Genomic DNA, 18079 nt, shown 5'->3' with positions numbered 1-18079 from the left:
TCCTGCCAAATCTAGTCTCTGTCCACCTGCCCGCGGCTTTGTGCTGGCATACCTTTGCTGTAATTATACTGCGTCTTTGCGAAGTGATACCCCCAGCTAGCTTTTGATGTCCTTTTATCAATGAAAAGTTACTATTCTCAGGATGACACCCAGTCGATTCTCAATGCTGTTTCGCTTCCACCATCACGCCGCTTCATTCAAGAGTTCCCCCGATGCGCCGTAAGTCCACGCCTTGTTGTTCACGCGAGCATGTCTCTGAAATCCTTCCAGGGTATATCACCGTGGCTTACCCTGGATCGACTATCCTATCAAAAACACCGAGGATGGCCCTCGCTGGCACAGGAACTCAGACGCCACGCCCATTGAGTTGTTTTTCGATCTTTTCTTCGTGGCCAACCTTTCTACCTTCACAGCGACGCATCAAGTCAACAATCTCAATGGTGAGAGACCCAACTTCAATAATCTCTTCGGGCGTCCCGGACTAACAATCCTTGATAGTTCTTCGGTCATACATTGGGTTCCTCAGTGTTATTTGGTTTACATGGTTGCAAATAACCCTCTTCGATGTCCGTTTTGCCCGTGACTCTGTCTTCGAAAGACTCTGCAAGGCATTCCAACTTGCCGCAATGATTGGCTTTGCATCAGCTGGGTCAAAGTTCAGCACTACTCTAAGAGAGGAAAATCTTTGGGTCTTTCGGTCGCTCACTTTGATCTTGTCCGCCAGCCGTGGGTTGTTGGCCGTTCAGTACACTACTGCTGTCATCCTCCTCCGAAAGCGCATCGGTTCGGCAACCCAAAGCATCACGTACACTGCCTTAACTTTCTGGGTGACATCGCTCGTCTACGCATTGGTGGGTCTTCGTCTGTGAAGTAATTGACAGCATAGGCCGCTGACGACAAGCTCGGAAACGAAATCAGTTGTATCTTGGCTTCTCGCATGCGAGTGGTGCGCGATCGCGAATTTGGTCTATTTGGCTCGTACTCTTTGGCTTGGAACTGTTCATTGTCGCAGGATTGTCCCTCTGGCATCCTCAGATTGGCTTCGAAGGAACTCATCTGAACACCCGAATGGCATTGTTGACGTTGATTATCATAGGTGAAGGGGTCATTGCGGTGACTCGGATCGAGAACAAAACAGTGCGGCCTGGTGGATGGACAAAGTGGTCTTTCGTCCACATTTTGGGTGTCACCACTAACGTGGTAAGTCAAAGGCCGGGGTGCGTGCATTTTCAGGCCCGAAGGGAATGCTTCTCACCATTTTGTCTTTAGTATCTTATCTGGCAAGTGTATTTCGACACATCTCCTCGTCGTCGACTGAACGCATGGAGGCAGCAGTTCTGGGTGCAGCTACACTTTCCTTTTCATGTCGCGCTTATCCTTTTGCTTGAGGGATCCCAGATTCTGGCGCTCACTCTCGATGTGACTTTGAAATTGAAGTACCTCTCAGACACACTTCTTTTTGTCTGTGAAGAGCCGCGGCCCAGCACTATGAAAGCGGTTTTTTTGATTCGGGACACCATCGATGACATGGAAATTCCTTTTAGTCGGGGCGCCACACGAGAATGGACTGCGATATCGAGTCTCTTGGGGTCTCTGACAACGCGGCCCCTTTGCCCGAGTCTTGAGACATTCGATTACGAGCATACAACCGATCTGTTCAATTACTTGACCGGAAACGTCACTGCCGCACTCTTTTCAAGCATGGAGCTGCTGCCAAGCAAGGGGATCGACATTAGTCTTCTCACCAATCAACAACTGTTGCAGATGTACGTGAAACTGCTGGACCTCGTTTACATCTACTACTTTGTGGCAGCCAGTGCGGCCATGGGACTTCTTGCTATTTTTCAAATTCTGGTACACCGGCATGAGACTCGGTTGTACCAAGCTATCTCTACCTGGTCACGCTTCCTTTTCGCCTCGTTGCTGGCTAGTCTGATCTTGCTTGCTACCTACTTTCCCTTGGCGTACTCCTTTATGACTTCTCCAGTGATCTTGTACGCCTTCACAATTGTCCTGCTGTGTGGTGAGTTGTTCTCGTCAATGGAATTTCAACGTCTCAGGGTCTGATTGGCTATAGTACTTTTACTTGACCGACTTTTGGACCATTTGACGTCTCGACGTCATGCAACTGACCGACGGCACCGGGGAAGCTCTATTGAGCTTACGAGCCCAGCTTCCCCGGCTGGGGGCAAGCAACCCCTCCGCCTTTGAGAGCCGCGTACAGGTGGTATTGATCAATAAATGAACATCAAGACAAGTGTCGAGTCATGAAGGTGAGGTGGCAAAATGAGTCTTGACTCAGTTGCTGCCAATGGTGACTCGAGAACAGATGCATACTAAAAGTCATGTGATATGTGTCCAAAGCTGTGGCGACTGAACCCCAGTATGAATTATATTCACGCGGCATTGATCCGTGACCTGTCTTTCCTACCACTGCAGTACAACAATGACAAATTCAGAAGAGCTTGGTTATGTGCTATGACCGGGGATCCAATGTCAGTTGAGCCGTGGCTTGGCCCTTCCTCGCTAGATCGCGCTTGTTCTTCCAAATCAGTGCCGCATATGACAATGTTCGAGAGGCGCAGCGCCGATTGTCCATTGTGAATATGAATAGCCCGGACAGATGACAGCAGGGTATCATTTTCATCAGGTAGTCTGAATCACTGGGAGCCGATAGTGCATTTACATGGATACGATCACTGGCCTTATCGAGTACTTCCCATGGAAACCAGCTATCTCAATTCATCCAAATCGGTTCCCATGGAGCTAAGAAGCACTGCCTCAAGAGGCATTCCTATCAACACCAAGTCAGTTGTAGCAGCCTTGAGCAGCCCTAATAAGCCGCGATGTTGCAAATTGCAGTCCGTTACCAGTGATCATTGTGATTCGATATGAAGGCCTATAAACGCCATTCTGACTCGATGCAAGTTCACTTTGCAGTGGTCTTGTTAGGAAATTGTGCTTACCTATTCAAAGTCTTACTACCGAGCAGACATTGAGTTTTGGTCGGCTATCCGAATAACCTCGAGTCCGCCCACTTTGTCCACAACGGGTTGACTTCGAACTGAGCCCAACTCCCTTTTCCATCATTCACCTGACTGCATTATCCACTGTCCTGAGATGCTGAGTGTTTCGCATAACAGGAACCACCGAAATCACCCCGTAATATTAGGCTCAATCGTTCGAGCCGATCATTTCAAATAGTACCGGGTTGTCTCAATCATCAAAGTTCTCAAGACAAAAGCAGACGGGGTAACCAAACGACAACACAGGCATCATGATCCTTATACTCTATGGGTCACTCACGGGCCTAGATTAGGTATATCGGGAAAGTTGATACAGATTCATCTGAGTGGTGCAGCAGATCCCGACCTGACATATCAAAGTCAACATGTCCGGGGGGAGGGCTCTCCATGACAAATCAGCTATCATGGACTAAAACAGGCCGACAACCCCACAGTCCCAATTGATCATGGATGACCTGTACAGAGCAGACATCCAGGCCATCCACCTGTTTTGTACAGTCTACAGTAGGCCATGACGAGGCTAGACACTGGGGAATATCCTTCTGGATAGCCCCCGGCCGCCAGTCATGAAACCGACTGCCATCCCTAGACCACTGGAAAGCGTAACCGTTCAGCGTTGGCAATATCTTGGCTCGTTTTCTCATACTTCCGGTTCCGATGTCATCCAGACCATCCCAGGCCCATCAAAAGAAGCTTCTTAGAAACAGGGCCAATCGGTTAAGGTCCAGATCCGCGCATCCATAGATTCTGTCAAAAGTACCTGCTATGGATTGGGTTGTTGTGGCGATCTATGCTGTCGTCGATGAAAGGCTCAACTCCAACTTGAATAACCGGATTGATCGGCAACTCTGTCTCACTCCGCGTGCAATGTCCAGAGACAAGGAGGCTTTGATGGATGGTGTTGAAACATCACTCGAGCACACCTCCGAAGAACCATCTCATGTGACTGAATCATCTACCTCTAATGCTTTGGCAAAAATAGCATGGCCAGGGCGAGACTTTAGGGCATTGCATCCCCGGGGCTGACATATCACTCCCAGCTCTGACATGTTTCTACCCGAGAGAGGAAGCCAGATCGACAGATCCTGGAGTCTCCAAACTCAGTCTACGTCGATTCCATATCTTGGGCTTGAAAGATGAACATGTTCCGGCTTTTTGGTTTCAACTGGATCGGGTTGCGGGAAGCCTCCAGAGTCTGCAGTTTTCCGTGCATGATGGATCCGTTCGAAATCTTCCGCGAACTGGTCCCTCCCCGTCTGTCTGGGAAGAACCGGCCCTGTCCAGGATCATGATAATCTGGGTTGATCTGGTTCTGGACTGTGTAATTTTGCCTGTAAGTCACTCCAAATCTCTTGTCTCTCTTATACCAGCGACGCCAGAGGTAGGCATAGAATACTAGTACGGTGCTCCTGTGTACTCATAAGCAGTTGATCACCAGCAGCCATAGACTGGCTCAATATATCACATAGACATGCACAGCCACAGTATACAAGAGGGTAGAATGAGTTTTGCCTCTAGCGTGGTAGAGAATGTCGATGCTATCGATTGTTGATATCCAAAGAGGAGCTCAGCTGGCTGCGACAATAAAGGAAGTTGACAACCTTCATGTTGACGAAGGATCAGCAACCCAATTGAACCGCCGGGCTCTCCAGGAATGTCAGATTGCATAGATAGAAGGCTGCATGAAACAAGCCAAAAGTGGATCATCATTCTGGGACTTTTTTATTGGCATCTCCGAGTGCCGTTTCGGTCATAGGGAATAAAGAAAGCTTAATCGATAGCTAGGATTGTGTCCGGATCAAAACCTGAGAACTACCAAGTATGCTGCCCCGTATGTCTTGCATGAGTCTCGATCCCCGGGAAGTCATTTTGTACGTATTCCTAGCGGAGCCTCTTCCAGGGATGGACCGGGCCGTTGAATTCTAATTAAATCGCCGCGATAATGATCCAAGCAAGGATGCTCTGCGCTGTATCTAACGGTCACCTAAAGTTCTGTAGGTAGCACCAAGCTATGGGCAAGAGAAAGGAGACAGTCTTCTGGGGACGTTCTGACACTCATAGATTTCCACTGCAAGATTTATATAGAACCCTTGACCTGTGTCTGGGTCCTGGTCTCATGGAATTTTCCATCATTCTCGTCATCAGGCTTCATATTGCGTGCTTGACTGGTTTATCCCACTCATTCTCTGTCATCGTATTGCCACAGCAGCCGATCCTTCTCAGGATTGCCGACAGATCTGAGACAGCGTCTGCATTCAACGGTCTTCCGGTCACTGGCTTAATTGAAGTCTACCAAGCAAGATCTTCTCAAGCTGCGGTGAGAACTCTGTTCGACTTTGTTCGAATTCCAGCCCAGCCATTTGTCTTCGGTGCTTTGGCAAGCGAAACCGCCCATCGCCTGCCCGACTTCCCACCATTCTGATATTGTACGATTAGTTGAGCCTGTTGAGAAAGCGAATAAGTATCATTTACGTGGCACCAGCCACTTGCAAAAACAAAGATGCATGGCTAATATCAAGACAAGATCTGCAAGTGTCCTTTACGCTCTGGCTGCCCAACCGTTGCACGTTGATCGATTTGCATCTGAAGACACTGGGGAGAAAACCCTAGAGGTTGATGGTGATCCACACGCCGCGACAACCCGTGTGCAACCAGGAGCTTCATCTGGTCCCTACTTACGGTGAATCATTCAAGCCCAGAGAGCGACATCCTGGTGTGGGTAACATCAGGAAATTCCACGGGTCTCTACTGGTTGGTAGTGGTGCCCTCAGAGCCCTTGAAGATCAAATGGCTCGGAGTACATTCATAGGGCAATGCCCCGTGGACGAGCACATCCAGGATTCAAATCAGACCAAATCTTCTTTTCTCTACGAGATGCCAACTGTGCGCCGCCAAAACATGGGCCGAAGGCCGGAGCTATTGCCCATGGCAGAGAATCTCCCTCCTCGAGGCTCAGAGAGGGCTTTTGTGTCTTCTATAAAGCCTCAACCGTCTACTGAGAATTTCTCCTTGGACAATCATCCGTCAAAGACTATTCTACCCTATTACTCCCATATCGACAAAACGAGAAGGTCCTTCTCGTCAGACCCACCTTGTCCTGTGATGCAATTCACTCAAACTCCTACTACACGACTCGATAGCACACCGGGCCTGTCGCTCAAGTGTGGACCTCGCGAGAAAGTCCTGGGATTCCCAGGCAACTTATACCAGGCTGTAGCTACCACTATGGAAATGTCAGCCTCTAGCAGTGGTTTCAAATGCAATGATATTACCGACACGAACTCTTTGGGCTCGTCAAATGGTGATTTCCTCTCGACAAAGGTGGAAGATTCGATGTCTGCGATGGAGGGTTCTTGGCCATCTTGCCCTGCGTCATTCTATGGCTATTCAACGGGAAGCTCTCCATCTTCTGCCTCTTCCTTCGACATGATGGACGCCCCCACTGATAATTCCTTATTCTTTGAACAACCTCTCCAAGATTGGGCAGACATTGAAAGCCCTGCTATGCAAGGCTTGATGTCCCAGATCCAAGACTCGCAAGACGTGAAGAGTCTGTGTTGTGGGGACAAACAGGTTGACGGACTTCCACAATGCTTTCAAGATCTCCAAATTTTGAATTGGCAAGGAGGCTGGAGTCCTGACAGCTTTCTGTCTCAGGGACCTGGGGGTATGCCCTACGACGCAGCCTGGAGCATTTTGAATGGCAACACAGACAATCATCTTGATGGTCAGCTCTTTGCAATGTCTCATAATCATGACTCGGAACAGTATGCACCGCTATCACACATCTCCAGCAGCGCAGTCCTCCCATCTCATCACCAGTATCCCCAAAGCGAACTTTATTTCCAGTCACTCATCTCACCAGAAGCAAGCTCTCTACCAACTGCTCCTGTGATACCTCTCAGCACAAGCCCTGTCCACCAAGACCATGATGCACATGGTTGCGAGATATCTGCAGCGACCGAAGAAGACCCAACGGACAAAATCCAGCCCCATCATCTCGAGGACTCCAATTCAGGCGTCAATGCCAGCATTCACTATAGCGACAGACGCAATGCCATGCTCATCAAGTGGAAAAAGGCCGGTCTGTCCTACAAGGACATCAAGCGCATAGGAGGATTCAAAGAGGCCGAATCAACGCTCCGTGGCCGATTCCGGACCTTGACCAAGACGAAAGAGCAACGGGTACGAAAGCCCAAATGGCTGGCACGTGACGTAAGTTTGGTTCTTTCTTCCTTGTCAATCAAAACCAACAATATCCCCTACCCTAGAACGGCTCAACTTGTACTGACTCGGTATTCTCATTGCTCTCCAGATCGAACTATTATGTGAAGCCGTAGTCACCATGGCAAACCAGACATCTTTGTCTGACAAGTCGCCCGCGGACCTTGTTCAGACCCGTGTAGCCCTGGCCGTGGCGGGACAACTACCAAAGGTTTCGTGGAAAAAGGTGGCTCAGTATATCTGGGCGAATGGGGGCTCATATCAATTTGGTAATGCAACTTGTAAGAAGAAATGGTGTGATATCCATGGGATCAAGATCTAGGAAATCGGCTTGCTTTGGCGGAGGTATCTTTTGGGTCGAGGTGTTGCTGCGGCCATCTTGCTCTCTCCGTGCTGAATTGGTTCAAGGTTGGATCGATTGTTTGTTCGTTGGAAAGCCCAAGGCGTCAACTGATGGCGTCATGCTTTCATATGGTCATACTTAAGCTATTTACTTGGTGACTCACTCCAAAACACAAATGGAACAAGTAACACGATTGGCCTTAGCAGGTATAGTGGCTCAGTCCTCCAACTGCATCTTTTGATCTCGCCATGTATATGGCGGTAAAATTTATACACTACAGAACTCGCTCTACGATAGTCTGGATTCTTAAAGCTGCTCACCAGTAGCTTAAAATTGTGCAGCCGGGTAGAAATCATTTATTTATTCATGCCGATGAGGTGTTTACACACTTCCGGGAAAGCAGAAGCGGGACAGAGACGATGCCTTAATCCAAGTGTCGTTCGAAGTGTGCCCGTACACATGCAGTAAGACGCCCATAAGCGAAGTTTCGTGCTAATCTGCGGGAAGAATCTTAAGTGCCAGGGGAAATGGCGGAGCCGCCCTCCCAATAGTCGCTTGATTATGAAACCAGATCCTTTCCCACTCAGTTCGAACGCACATTACAGAGAAGCATGCCCCGGCCCAGGCACGCCAACATCCCTCAGAATGCGCCCGAGAACGTCCGGCTGCGCTCTCAACACATCCCACTCTGCTTCCGCCTTGACCATCAATGTACCGGCCAAGATGGTTCCGTTCAGCGAAACGAGTCCCGGATCTGCAATGTCCCCAGCAGCTGACACATCGACCGGCACATGGGCGGTTTCCGATCGGCGCGGTACAATCATCATCGTCTCCAATGTCATGGCAAGATTATAACTGATGGCAGATGGCCCGTGGTCCGCAACAGATGGGAGACCATCGCGAGGGTCGAGTCCCTGGACGGCACCCACAGCAGCGCGATATAAGGTGGTATAGATTGAATGTAGCGTTTCGGGGGCAGGGTTTGGTGGAAGCGGCAGTGCAAAGTGCGTAAATGGCAGGCTCGGGTGGGATTGGAATGTCGATCGATTACGAGGTTGAGAGGTAACAAAGTCGATGAGAGGTTTCCAAGAATCACCGGCTGACGAGCGCATTGCCTCTACCGGGAGAAACTGAATATGTCGATGGGATTGACTGGCGCCGCTTTCTTCACCCGAGTTGAAGAATGCGAACAGGCGGTCGGTCGAGGTTGACGATGAATCTGGACGGTTTTGGCTTGAGGCCGACTTGTCTCCCCAGGCGCGGAGACATTCGTGCGTGGCTGCGAGGTCGGCAGTCTCCAATATATCGGTTTGAGCTTTCCAAGCTCTCGTGGAGAGAATGAAATGATCAGGGATGACGGGGAACTTGTTGAGGATGAGGGCATGCGTCGGGTCTCGAGGGGGAAAGCTCGCGATTAATAGATCTGGCGATGGGTTCTCGAACGGATCGACTTTCTTCGGTTTCGGTTGCGCAGAGGTGTTGTTTTTGGAGTCTTGGGGTTTCATTGCCAAAGCTGGGCAGAATCTAAGCTGGTACTTCAAGGGACCGAGGCTTGTTAGATTTTGTGTGACCGTTTGCTACTGCTCAAGTCGGATGATGCGCGCGGAGACGTTGGAGAGACGTACCGGAATGCCTCCCGTGGTTATGATCGAGAGCTGCGTGGGAGAAAAGACAAGATGTCCGCCATCTTTGGCAGCCTTCCAGCGCCGGGCCACCAATGTGGACAGGTTCTCAGAGAGTCCCAATTTCATGGTTGAGGGCGCGGAGAAAGCGATTTTAAAGAAAGTCTCGGCGACCGAGGTGGAAACGGATGTGGGGGGAAGAAGACGGTGCGGGGGAGAAAGAGCGGCGATAACGTGGGCGGTGATGATGATATCAAGTTATCAACTGACTGGCCGTGACGGGCACTGACTGATCTTTGTTAAACATTTGAGCCAATACAGGCAGTGGACTACTATACTTGGTGGCTTCTAGACGTCCTGTTGGATGGTCTTTTAGACTGATTGCTTGGCAAAAAGGGCTTCGAAGATTTGGCCAGCTATCTTGATAACATGGCATTCGTCCTCAACACCAGAGTACTTCTTCTATCGGTCGCCGCAGCCAGAACATCATGCCAAGGCCACGGTTCTTAAGCCTTTGAGGGACGGTCGAACTCTTACTCAGTCGTTCAAGCCAGGCGGTCAAGGACAGCCACCAGAATGGTCATCACGCTGACTCTTACAGTCGTCTGTAAAATGAACCTGGACGTTCGGAGTCATGCCCAGACGCGATCTCTCTCCTTTGGTTCGAAGCAAATGAAGGCTCCTCTCTGTTGATGAAGCTCGGTGCGAGAGACTGACCACTTCGTATGAGAAGCATTCGTCCAAGTAAATTGCCGTTGCTCTGAATTCTGATTTACAGCATCACTTCAGCAACCTTGAAGTGACTTCTGGTCAGCTGCATCTCTGACTACGTCTCTAGCCCTGCTTTTCCCCTCGAGATGGGGACTGTCAGCCGGCCGATACGTGTGCAACATGCGGATCAAGTCCGCGTGGCTGGATGCCGCTGGAATCGCAAGATGCAGTCCTGTGAACGTTGCCGAAAAATCGAAAGTTGCGTGTGATCATAGTGTTCCCTGTGGTAGGTGTGTGAAAAGACGGCGTGTAGACGGATGTTATTATTATCCGAGCCTCCTGACGCGTGTAAGCAGACATCCATTTACAGTGAACTCCAGGGTCACACATTGTCCAAGAGCGAACCGTCTGACTAACATCAGCTGGATTACCAGTATCGACAAGAAATCATCGCGAGTGCAGCACCTGCAGCAGTACCCAGGGGTTTGTTGCTTCATCGCTACCGAACAAGGATATTTCATCGCCATCGAATGAGCATTTCAGCAGTGCCGATGGCGGAGACGCTGTCCATACCACGCAGATGGCACTTGGGACAACCCCTAGAGCGAGTCTTCCGCTACCTGATCGTGCAGAGTCTGCACCACCGCTTTTTGATTACCCAAGGGTCAGATCAGAGAAGCAGGGCTTCTTTGGATTTACCTCTCATATGTCGATCATGACAGAAGACTTGACACAGCTCGGGATCACGTCTACGGGTCTGGATCAGGCTACGAGTGTTCATGAAAAACCCATCCCGTACGAGAAGGTCGCGAGCGGTTGTCAAGTTCTTTCGTTCCTGCAGAACAGACCAATGATCGATCGCGCTATTGGTTTGTTATTCAAGTCACTTGATTGCATTCATCTACACTGCGGTGAGCTCATTGTCAGACCGTGGCTCTCCCAACTGTGGGTCAGTCATGGCGAGACCTTGGAAGATCAGGATCCATGGCAGATGCGGCAGCTGTGCGTCTTGCTCTTTGCGAACACGTCAAAGCCGCAGATTTTGACGGCAACACCACTGCGAGGCTATAGATTTCCTCGGCGACGGGCGACCACATACGCTGGGGAGTGATCGCCATGGTCGCCAACTATGTGGGATCGTTCGCCATGGTGAGAAGCTCGTCGGACCCCTTCTTTGAGGAATTTGATATGGACCGTAAGTCCCTTTTGGATCAAATGACCGAAGTTTCCGGATTCTGTATCGGCTTTTGTCGAGAGAGCGGCCTCTTAGATGATGGATTTCTGTATGCCCTTTTCGAGTACTACAGCATTATCAAACATACAAAGGGTGGAGCCTCTTATGCATCGTGGTGTGTGGGTGCCGAGTTGAACAGCGCCTTTAGAGTAATGGGGCTGCATCAAGAGATCAGAGCCGATGCTCAGGTGCCTCTTTTCCTCGCAGAGCTGCAGGTATACTTTTCTCCGAATTTTCTGGTTTGCTCTCTTTCCTCGATTTCGACCGGTCTTGTGCCCGAAGCGTGTACTATGACAGTTTCAGTAGTGTATGCAGTAAGAGCTCTCCAACATGCTTGTTCATTCCGAGTTGCTCTTATCGCTCATTGCTATTCCGACTATTTTGCATGTGTATTCCGACCCCCCGGTGGATAACCTCGACTTACCGCATTGTTTATGCCGACCAGCTGCATACCGGACTATCATTACTGACCGATCACGGGCAATCCCGAGAATTAGCCTTTCTTACGACCGATCAGCATGAGACGCTGCCTGGTCATCTCATCTCACGTCCAACATGAAAGTAAGAATCAAGCAATCAGCAGGTCCTCGAAACTGACCTACGGGACCAATCTTGTCCTTTTTGATTTTTGTATGTCATTTGTCTTCCCACTATAGGTACTGTATTTTCACCCCGATGCGAGGCCATGACCGAATTCAGCTTCCAGCCTCGTACCCGCAACAGGGTTACTGCCACAGTGTAGGCCCGGCGTGACGATGAACTAGATAGTATATGACCGATGTCTTGCGCGGAATTTCTCACAGATTCTAATCGGCTACCTCTGTTTTTTTTTCTTATAAATTCATCAACTTCCTCACCCGATTGCATATCAACTACGTATTCACCAACTTTTCAATGTTTTTACAAAGCCCATCTTCTTTCTCAAAAGACCATTGCGCGTCTCTGAAGTAGTTGAAAGTCGCATAGTACGACTATCTGGCCTTAGGCGTTGGGCCCGTCCCAATCGTGCGTGAGAACCAAGAAAAAAAAGAATATTGTGTTGAGGACGTATCGCTCCTACTCTCCACGTACCAGTACCGGGCTGGGAGACTGCGAAGATGGAGCCAAATGTTTGAAAAGGGCGAGGCAAAAGGAGTATGAAAAGGAGGAACAAGATTCCAGAGCGCAGACCCCGTGCAATGACGAGACATCAAGCTCGTCACTTTGCCACAAACACCGTGTAACTGCAATGACGGGGATTCCAATTGACCAAGACTCGGCTCCCGTCAATGTAGGAGAGCTCGTCGGTTTGAGAATCAGCGACCAGTTGCAGGGCAGTCGTGAGATGCCCTCGTTCCTCACGTACAACATTCAATGCACGCATGAGCTGGAGTGGGATATGGTGCTTCAGGTTGGTGGGGAGAGTCTCAAGGTCAAGAGCGAACAGCCGGTTCTGGTTATGGAGAGGAGTGTCTTGGGTTAATTCGGCCATACTTTACGGTTATTTGCGGCAAAGACCAGGTGAGAATTCTTCATAAATATTCATTCCTCATTCTGAATGTCAATGTTCTATTGGGAATCATGTGGACTAGACAATTCCTCGCCATTCTCATGCCTGAGCCAGCAGGTGATGGAATGGATGTCAAGTCCGCGGTAATAGTCGCTAGCAATAACAGTAGCAGTATCACACACATAACACAACGCAAATAAGAGCAAACGCTTCTTTCACTCCACACTCGTCAAAATTACAATTGAATAGGCCCCGTTGTGCCTCTTTTTTTTTCCAGACAGCCCCGAAAAGAACAAGATAAAAGAAGAGAAAAAAAAAAAAAAGCTTCGGGTCTCCTCGACGTCAACCCCGCGCAAATGCGTGTTTGGAAAAGGAAACCTTCATCAGACGCCAGTAGCGGGTATACCGGGGAAACATGCGTAGCACAATCAATCAAATGAGACGAGGCAAAAGGGGAGTAGAAGTAAGAAACAGGGTATATAAGCGAGCACAAAATGGAAAGGACAGATGGCGGGCTCAATAGATGAAGTGGAAAACACAAGAAGAAAAAATAAGGCGGCATGGCGTAATCATGAGTGTAGTAAATTTTCTTCAAGGACCCTTTCTCGGATCAAGACATCAGCTCGTGCAAAGAAATATCATCATCCTGAGACTGGCGCAGCTCTGGCATAAGCATCGCCGGTTGACCCATGATCTGTGAGTCAGGGCTACCTGACCACGGCCCACGCTCTTCTTCATTGGCGCTCAATACACCCTCGACCCGCTTCATGGTCTCGACGTCCAGATCAGTGACATATGCGTCGCGATAGCTGCCGTCCCAGGTCGTATCGGGAAGACGAAGGCGAACTTCGAATTCCTGGTTGAGCATCATCTCGTCTTTCCACAGGCGGCGCTGTCCATCAAAGACACACAGGACACGCTTTTTGGTCTTGATGCTCGAGCTGGGACATCCCCATGACTGTGGGTAATTGCCGCGGTTGTTGCGACGCCGGTTGAACACTGCACGAGTCCCGGTCTTGGTGGCTGATTTGGCGGTCGACTTGGCCACAGCGTTGCCGGTGCCGATGATCACGCGTGAGGAGGACGAGGAGGACGAGGAGGACGAGGAGGACGAGGAGGAAGCGTCATTCTTTTTTTGAACCTTTAAAGCACCATGACCTGTCTGCCAAGACAGCGACTCCTCATCTTCTTGAACATCCAGTTCATCCACCGGCTCGACGGAGGCTGTTTCACTCCGCAATCGGTTTTTTTCCATAGTCTTCTGTACCTCCTCATCCGCAGCAACCTCGGCCAATCGCTGCTGGTTGATGGCCTCGGACGGCTCCTCCTGTTGGACCACGCGTAAAACACAGTCGTCCAGATGCTCGTAAAAGTCCTGGGCATTGTCGAATGTCGCCGAGCAAGTTGAACACTTGCCCGTTGCATCGCTCCCATAGTTACTGCCTCGTGAAATTGATCCAGATGGCGTACGCTTGCGACAATTCGGCGGGGTCTGTTCCACCCCGTGGACCGAAGTGAGATGTCTCTTGAAAACATCTGCCCGGTTAAAGCTCTTTTCGGCTGGCGAGCCAGATCCCGGACAGAATCCACAGACCATAGTGCCCTTGTAATGAGTCAATGTGTGCCGATTCTTGTCATACTTGCGCGCAAAGCCCTTGGTGTGGTATTCGCAGGTCGCGATCGGGCATTTCTCGGGTCGTTCGGACTGGTGGGTGAGCATGTGCGCTTTGAGATCGCGGAATGCTCGACCGCAGTCGGGGAAAGGGCAGCGACCCTTTTGGTTAATCTCCTCGTCGCCTTCCGTGCTGCTCAGAGCAGGACTACGTTGCGAATGAGAGGATTGCATGGAGACGATGGACGCTCGGCGCTGCAGGACAGGCGATTGCGGTTGGGAATGCGCGGACCCGGCAACCATTATAGGGGATGCCTGTTGTGGCTCGAGGTGATCGCTGTAAGAGACGGGTGAAGTAGCTGAGGAGAGGGGCAGGTAGTCCATGGGAGGCGCTGAGTAGTCATATATGCCTTGGTCGGGAAAGGCCAATGTCGGAGGGAATCCAGGGCCGGTGGGTACTGGTTGTACCGTGTGGATCAAAGAGGGATCTAGAAACTTTGCATCAGTCGATCTAGTCACTTCGAAGACTGGAGTATGATATCGCAATGTGTGCGATCCATGCGGAAAGGGCCTACGTACCGACAAACGGCTCCGAAATTTTCTCCTGGTAGAATCCTTCCATATCAAATGGACCTCCCATTTGACCATAGTCCTGCGCAAAGTGATCGTTCATGACCACAGCAGGAATCCCCAAGCCATGGTTTGTATTCAACCATTGATCTGAGATGGCATGTAGATGACCGGGGTACGGTGAGCCCAGCGCCGACGACGGGGCACTGGCAATGGAGGGCCCGGAGGCTGCAGAGCCTGTCGTAATCGTATACTCTGTGGGATTCGTAGTTGCGATCAGAGGCGGTGTGGTAGGCATGGATGAGATGTGGTTGGAGGTCTGATGATAGATAGGCTCCATGAAGCCGGAGGTGGTTTCGTAATATATGGATGACATCTGAGAATATCCAGGGTGCAGATGAGATTGGGAGTGAGGAGGCATCTCTGTCGCGTATGGGAACATGTCCACCATATTGGGATCCATGCTGTGCGTGTACTGGAAGCTTTCCGCCTTGTTGCGCTTAGTCGAGTCCATAGTCATCATCTTAGACCGCGATGTAGCGTTGTAGGCACCGTTGGGAGGAAACAGGACAAAGTCCGAAGAGGTCGATTGAGATGACATGTATACGGAGGACAGTAGCACGGAGGATTCTTTTTCTTTTCTCTTTTCTGGTTCCTTTCTCGCTTCCACGGCGCCCGAAGCCAGACTATATGCGAGATAAATATCCGACCAGTAGAAGTTTCTAACACATGGAAATTGTCACCATCAGAAATGTTTTTTGCTATCTTGGTGATTTTCGGGGGAGAGAAATCGGGAGCTCATGTTTTGGCATCTCCACCTGCCATGTGGTTTGGATGCCGCATATCGCGGCTTCGGGAAGACATACCGGTTGTATTTGAAGAAGCGGGCACGTTGGACGCCGAAACGTGGATCGTTGGCTGAAGGATGGATGGAATGCCTTGCTATCAGGTCGAGATGCCCAGTGATGTGTGCTTTGATGATCTCGCTGCAAGGGCGGAGTGGGCCACAAGGAGGCAGCGAATTCAGGTCGCATGCAATTGCTGGAGGGGGAAGATGATACCCGACTGGGCCTCGAGATCGTCGAGGAAACTTTGGCGAAGTCGGAATGGCAATGACTGAAAGATTCCGGATGGCTGCTGAGGGTGAGCCGACCGCCCCTAAATATGTATTCTTGTCCACTTGCAGAGGCCGACGGGCGAGGACTGCAATCGCTATCCAGGTCAAGCCTTGAGGGGTGGAAGTGTGTTGATGTAAGAAGAATGGTCGCCGCAGGGAATCCTATGATAACTATATACGAGCTGGGACCATCGGCAGAGCCGAGAGAGGGAAGGAGGACACCAGTGGAGACGGGAGAGATTGGCGTCGATCAAAGAGAGAACGAGTCTTCATTCGGAGGGACTGGCAGTGACAGAAGAGGAATAAAATGGAGATAATTCAATTTCTGACAGACCGCATGGCCAGGTTAAGCAGAGCCAGTCTGGAGCCAGTCAGAAGAAGCGATGATGCGGTCAGAGAGGCATTCCAAAGGGGGCAGACACTGCAGAGAGGAACCCGGGGACTAGATGATTATAGCGTCAGGTCCATATTACGATGCGCCCGGTGCAATAATAATGATCACGATGATGCGTGCTTGTTGATGGAAAGGGAAAGAGAGAAAAGAAATAATGGAATCCGTATTCGGAAAAGGTAAAGACACACGAAGAGTTAGAGGAGGATAGAAATAGAATTCCACTCTGGAGAATGGTGATACAACAACTGTCACTACGAAGGGACTGGAATCCGAAAAATGGCAATAAACAAATGATCAACCATTTCCACATCAGGATGTCCATCACCCGAGACCGAGTCACGATGTGGAGGAGAGCAGCACTCTGGGTCTCCTGGAGGTACTCGGGTCTCAGGAAAAAGAGGGTCTGGAAGAGGAAAAAGAAAAACAATCGCAAATCAAAAAAGAAAAAAAAACCCCCCTACGACCAAAAACAGACAAGAAACTAAAAGTCAAATCCAGAAAAAAAAAAAAAAAAAACAATGAAGGGAACATTCAAATAATCACAAGTCAACAGTCCGCACGGTGGAAATAAATCAGTCCGCCAGGCCATCGCCTAATAGAGCAGGACGTGGGCCATCCATGCACTCTCCCCAAGCGATCCAGTTCCAGTCCCGATTGCAAGCACGAGAGGAGCAAGCGGGGTGGAGAGCAACGACGCCCGATCGAGTAAAAGGCCTGACACTCTGAGAGAGCACAGTCACACCAAATTCATCTCCACAAAATGCATCCTGTAAGGATTGGACAATGAGGGCCGGGCCTTGAAGTAACAAAAGCAAAAATCCCCTCCACAGTGTTCTTCTCGTTGGCTCGACTTGCGTGCCTCTTTTGGGAGAAGATGATTCTCTCGGGACACTCGTGAAACCTTTCCCTAATCAACTATCCAGTATAGACAGTTGGGGCGACCGAGAATAGCGGGCACTGGGCAATGGGCACTGGGCAGGGGGCCAGCCTACCTACTAAACTCCAGTATACGGCACGGGAAGTCGAATCATGCTTCCACTCCCAGTGAGGTCTCAATGACAAGGCAGCCAGAGTCAACCAAAACCCCTTTTGCTGGAAGGAGAGTGCACCACACCTGAGATTCACCGGTCTGCAGCCAAGAGGGAGAGTGCTGTAACGTACAGTAGGGCACAAGAATGCATACGCATTGTACTTGACTGCTTGTAGTACTAAACCACGAATGATACACTTGGAGAGTACTACGACTGTCGTATCCAGGTTCTGATTGAAGGCTCCAGGGACTACTATTGTTTCCTCTGCAGAGCCCAGCATCGTTTCGTGGCCCTGACGCCTCTCTCATTGGATCGAGCCGACGTCAAAGGATGTGCACAGGTTCATGCCAGCGAGCACCAATGGCGTGGTCAAACCCGGTCCAAACCTTCGCATCTCAGACCCGGGAGAGTTTGTTCGAAGCGAGTCCCCATGCTGGACCCATGTCCAGGTTCACCTGCAGGTCTGTGCCCCGTTCGGGGGAGGGTGAATCGTGACGATAGGGCTGGGGGCATTGAGCACTGCCACGGGACGAGACGAATAGGCGACCCTGGGGAGGCTCCAGCACGTACGACATACTGACAGTCCAGAACGACCACAATGAGTGGCTAGGGGAAGTCAAGGGGATGTTACCAAGCATCTTCCCTTGATGATCTGCAGGCATCTCCTCGTGTGAGAGGGTAACCCGTTGCCCGGAACCGTTTGTTG

General features: G+C 50.3%; 6 protein-coding genes across 6 annotated transcripts; 3 read left to right on the top strand and 3 right to left on the bottom strand.

The window, feature by feature from the left end:
- Window positions 1-142: 142 nt before the first annotated feature.
- N7539_008367 (uncharacterized protein) lies at window positions 143-2067 on the top strand (the record flags this gene model as incomplete). Its single annotated transcript, XM_056937967.1, has 5 exons — window positions 143-219; window positions 271-440; window positions 499-851; window positions 919-1200; window positions 1270-2067. The coding sequence occupies 5 exons, from the start codon at window positions 143-145 to the stop codon at window positions 2065-2067; spliced, it is 1680 nt and encodes a 559-aa protein (XP_056787059.1).
- A 3746-nt stretch (window positions 2068-5813) lies between these two features.
- N7539_008366 (uncharacterized protein) lies at window positions 5814-7572 on the top strand (the record flags this gene model as incomplete). Its single annotated transcript, XM_056937966.1, has 2 exons — window positions 5814-7241; window positions 7342-7572. 2 exons carry the CDS (start codon window positions 5814-5816, stop codon window positions 7570-7572), a joined length of 1659 nt encoding a protein of 552 aa, XP_056787058.1.
- A 620-nt stretch (window positions 7573-8192) lies between these two features.
- Window positions 8193-9344, bottom strand: N7539_008365 (uncharacterized protein; the record flags this gene model as incomplete). The annotated part of the gene is made up of 2 exons (XM_056937965.1): window positions 8193-9170; window positions 9219-9344. The coding sequence occupies 2 exons, from the start codon at window positions 9342-9344 to the stop codon at window positions 8193-8195; spliced, it is 1104 nt and encodes a 367-aa protein (XP_056787057.1).
- Window positions 9345-10106: 762 nt separating this feature from the next.
- N7539_008364 (uncharacterized protein) lies at window positions 10107-12622 on the top strand (the record flags this gene model as incomplete). Its single annotated transcript, XM_056937964.1, has 5 exons — window positions 10107-10212; window positions 10361-10875; window positions 10998-11375; window positions 12146-12165; window positions 12235-12622. The coding sequence occupies 5 exons, from the start codon at window positions 10107-10109 to the stop codon at window positions 12620-12622; spliced, it is 1407 nt and encodes a 468-aa protein (XP_056787056.1).
- A 637-nt stretch (window positions 12623-13259) lies between these two features.
- zfpA (uncharacterized protein) lies at window positions 13260-15432 on the bottom strand (the record flags this gene model as incomplete). Its single annotated transcript, XM_056937963.1, has 2 exons — window positions 13260-14749; window positions 14841-15432. 2 exons carry the CDS (start codon window positions 15430-15432, stop codon window positions 13260-13262), a joined length of 2082 nt encoding a protein of 693 aa, XP_056787055.1.
- Window positions 15433-17768: 2336 nt separating this feature from the next.
- Window positions 17769-17948, bottom strand: N7539_008362 (uncharacterized protein; the record flags this gene model as incomplete). The annotated part of the gene is made up of 1 exon (XM_056937962.1): window positions 17769-17948. One exon carries the CDS (start codon window positions 17946-17948, stop codon window positions 17769-17771), a length of 180 nt encoding a protein of 59 aa, XP_056787054.1.
- Window positions 17949-18079: the final 131 nt, after the last annotated feature.

The sequence above is a fragment of the Penicillium diatomitis genome (assembly GCF_028827545.1).
Source record: "Penicillium diatomitis strain IBT 30728 chromosome Unknown utg000012l_segment0_segment0, whole genome shotgun sequence".
Taxonomy (NCBI): Eukaryota; Fungi; Ascomycota; class Eurotiomycetes; order Eurotiales; family Aspergillaceae; genus Penicillium; species Penicillium diatomitis.
This window is presented reverse-complemented; position numbering and strand designations above follow the sequence as displayed.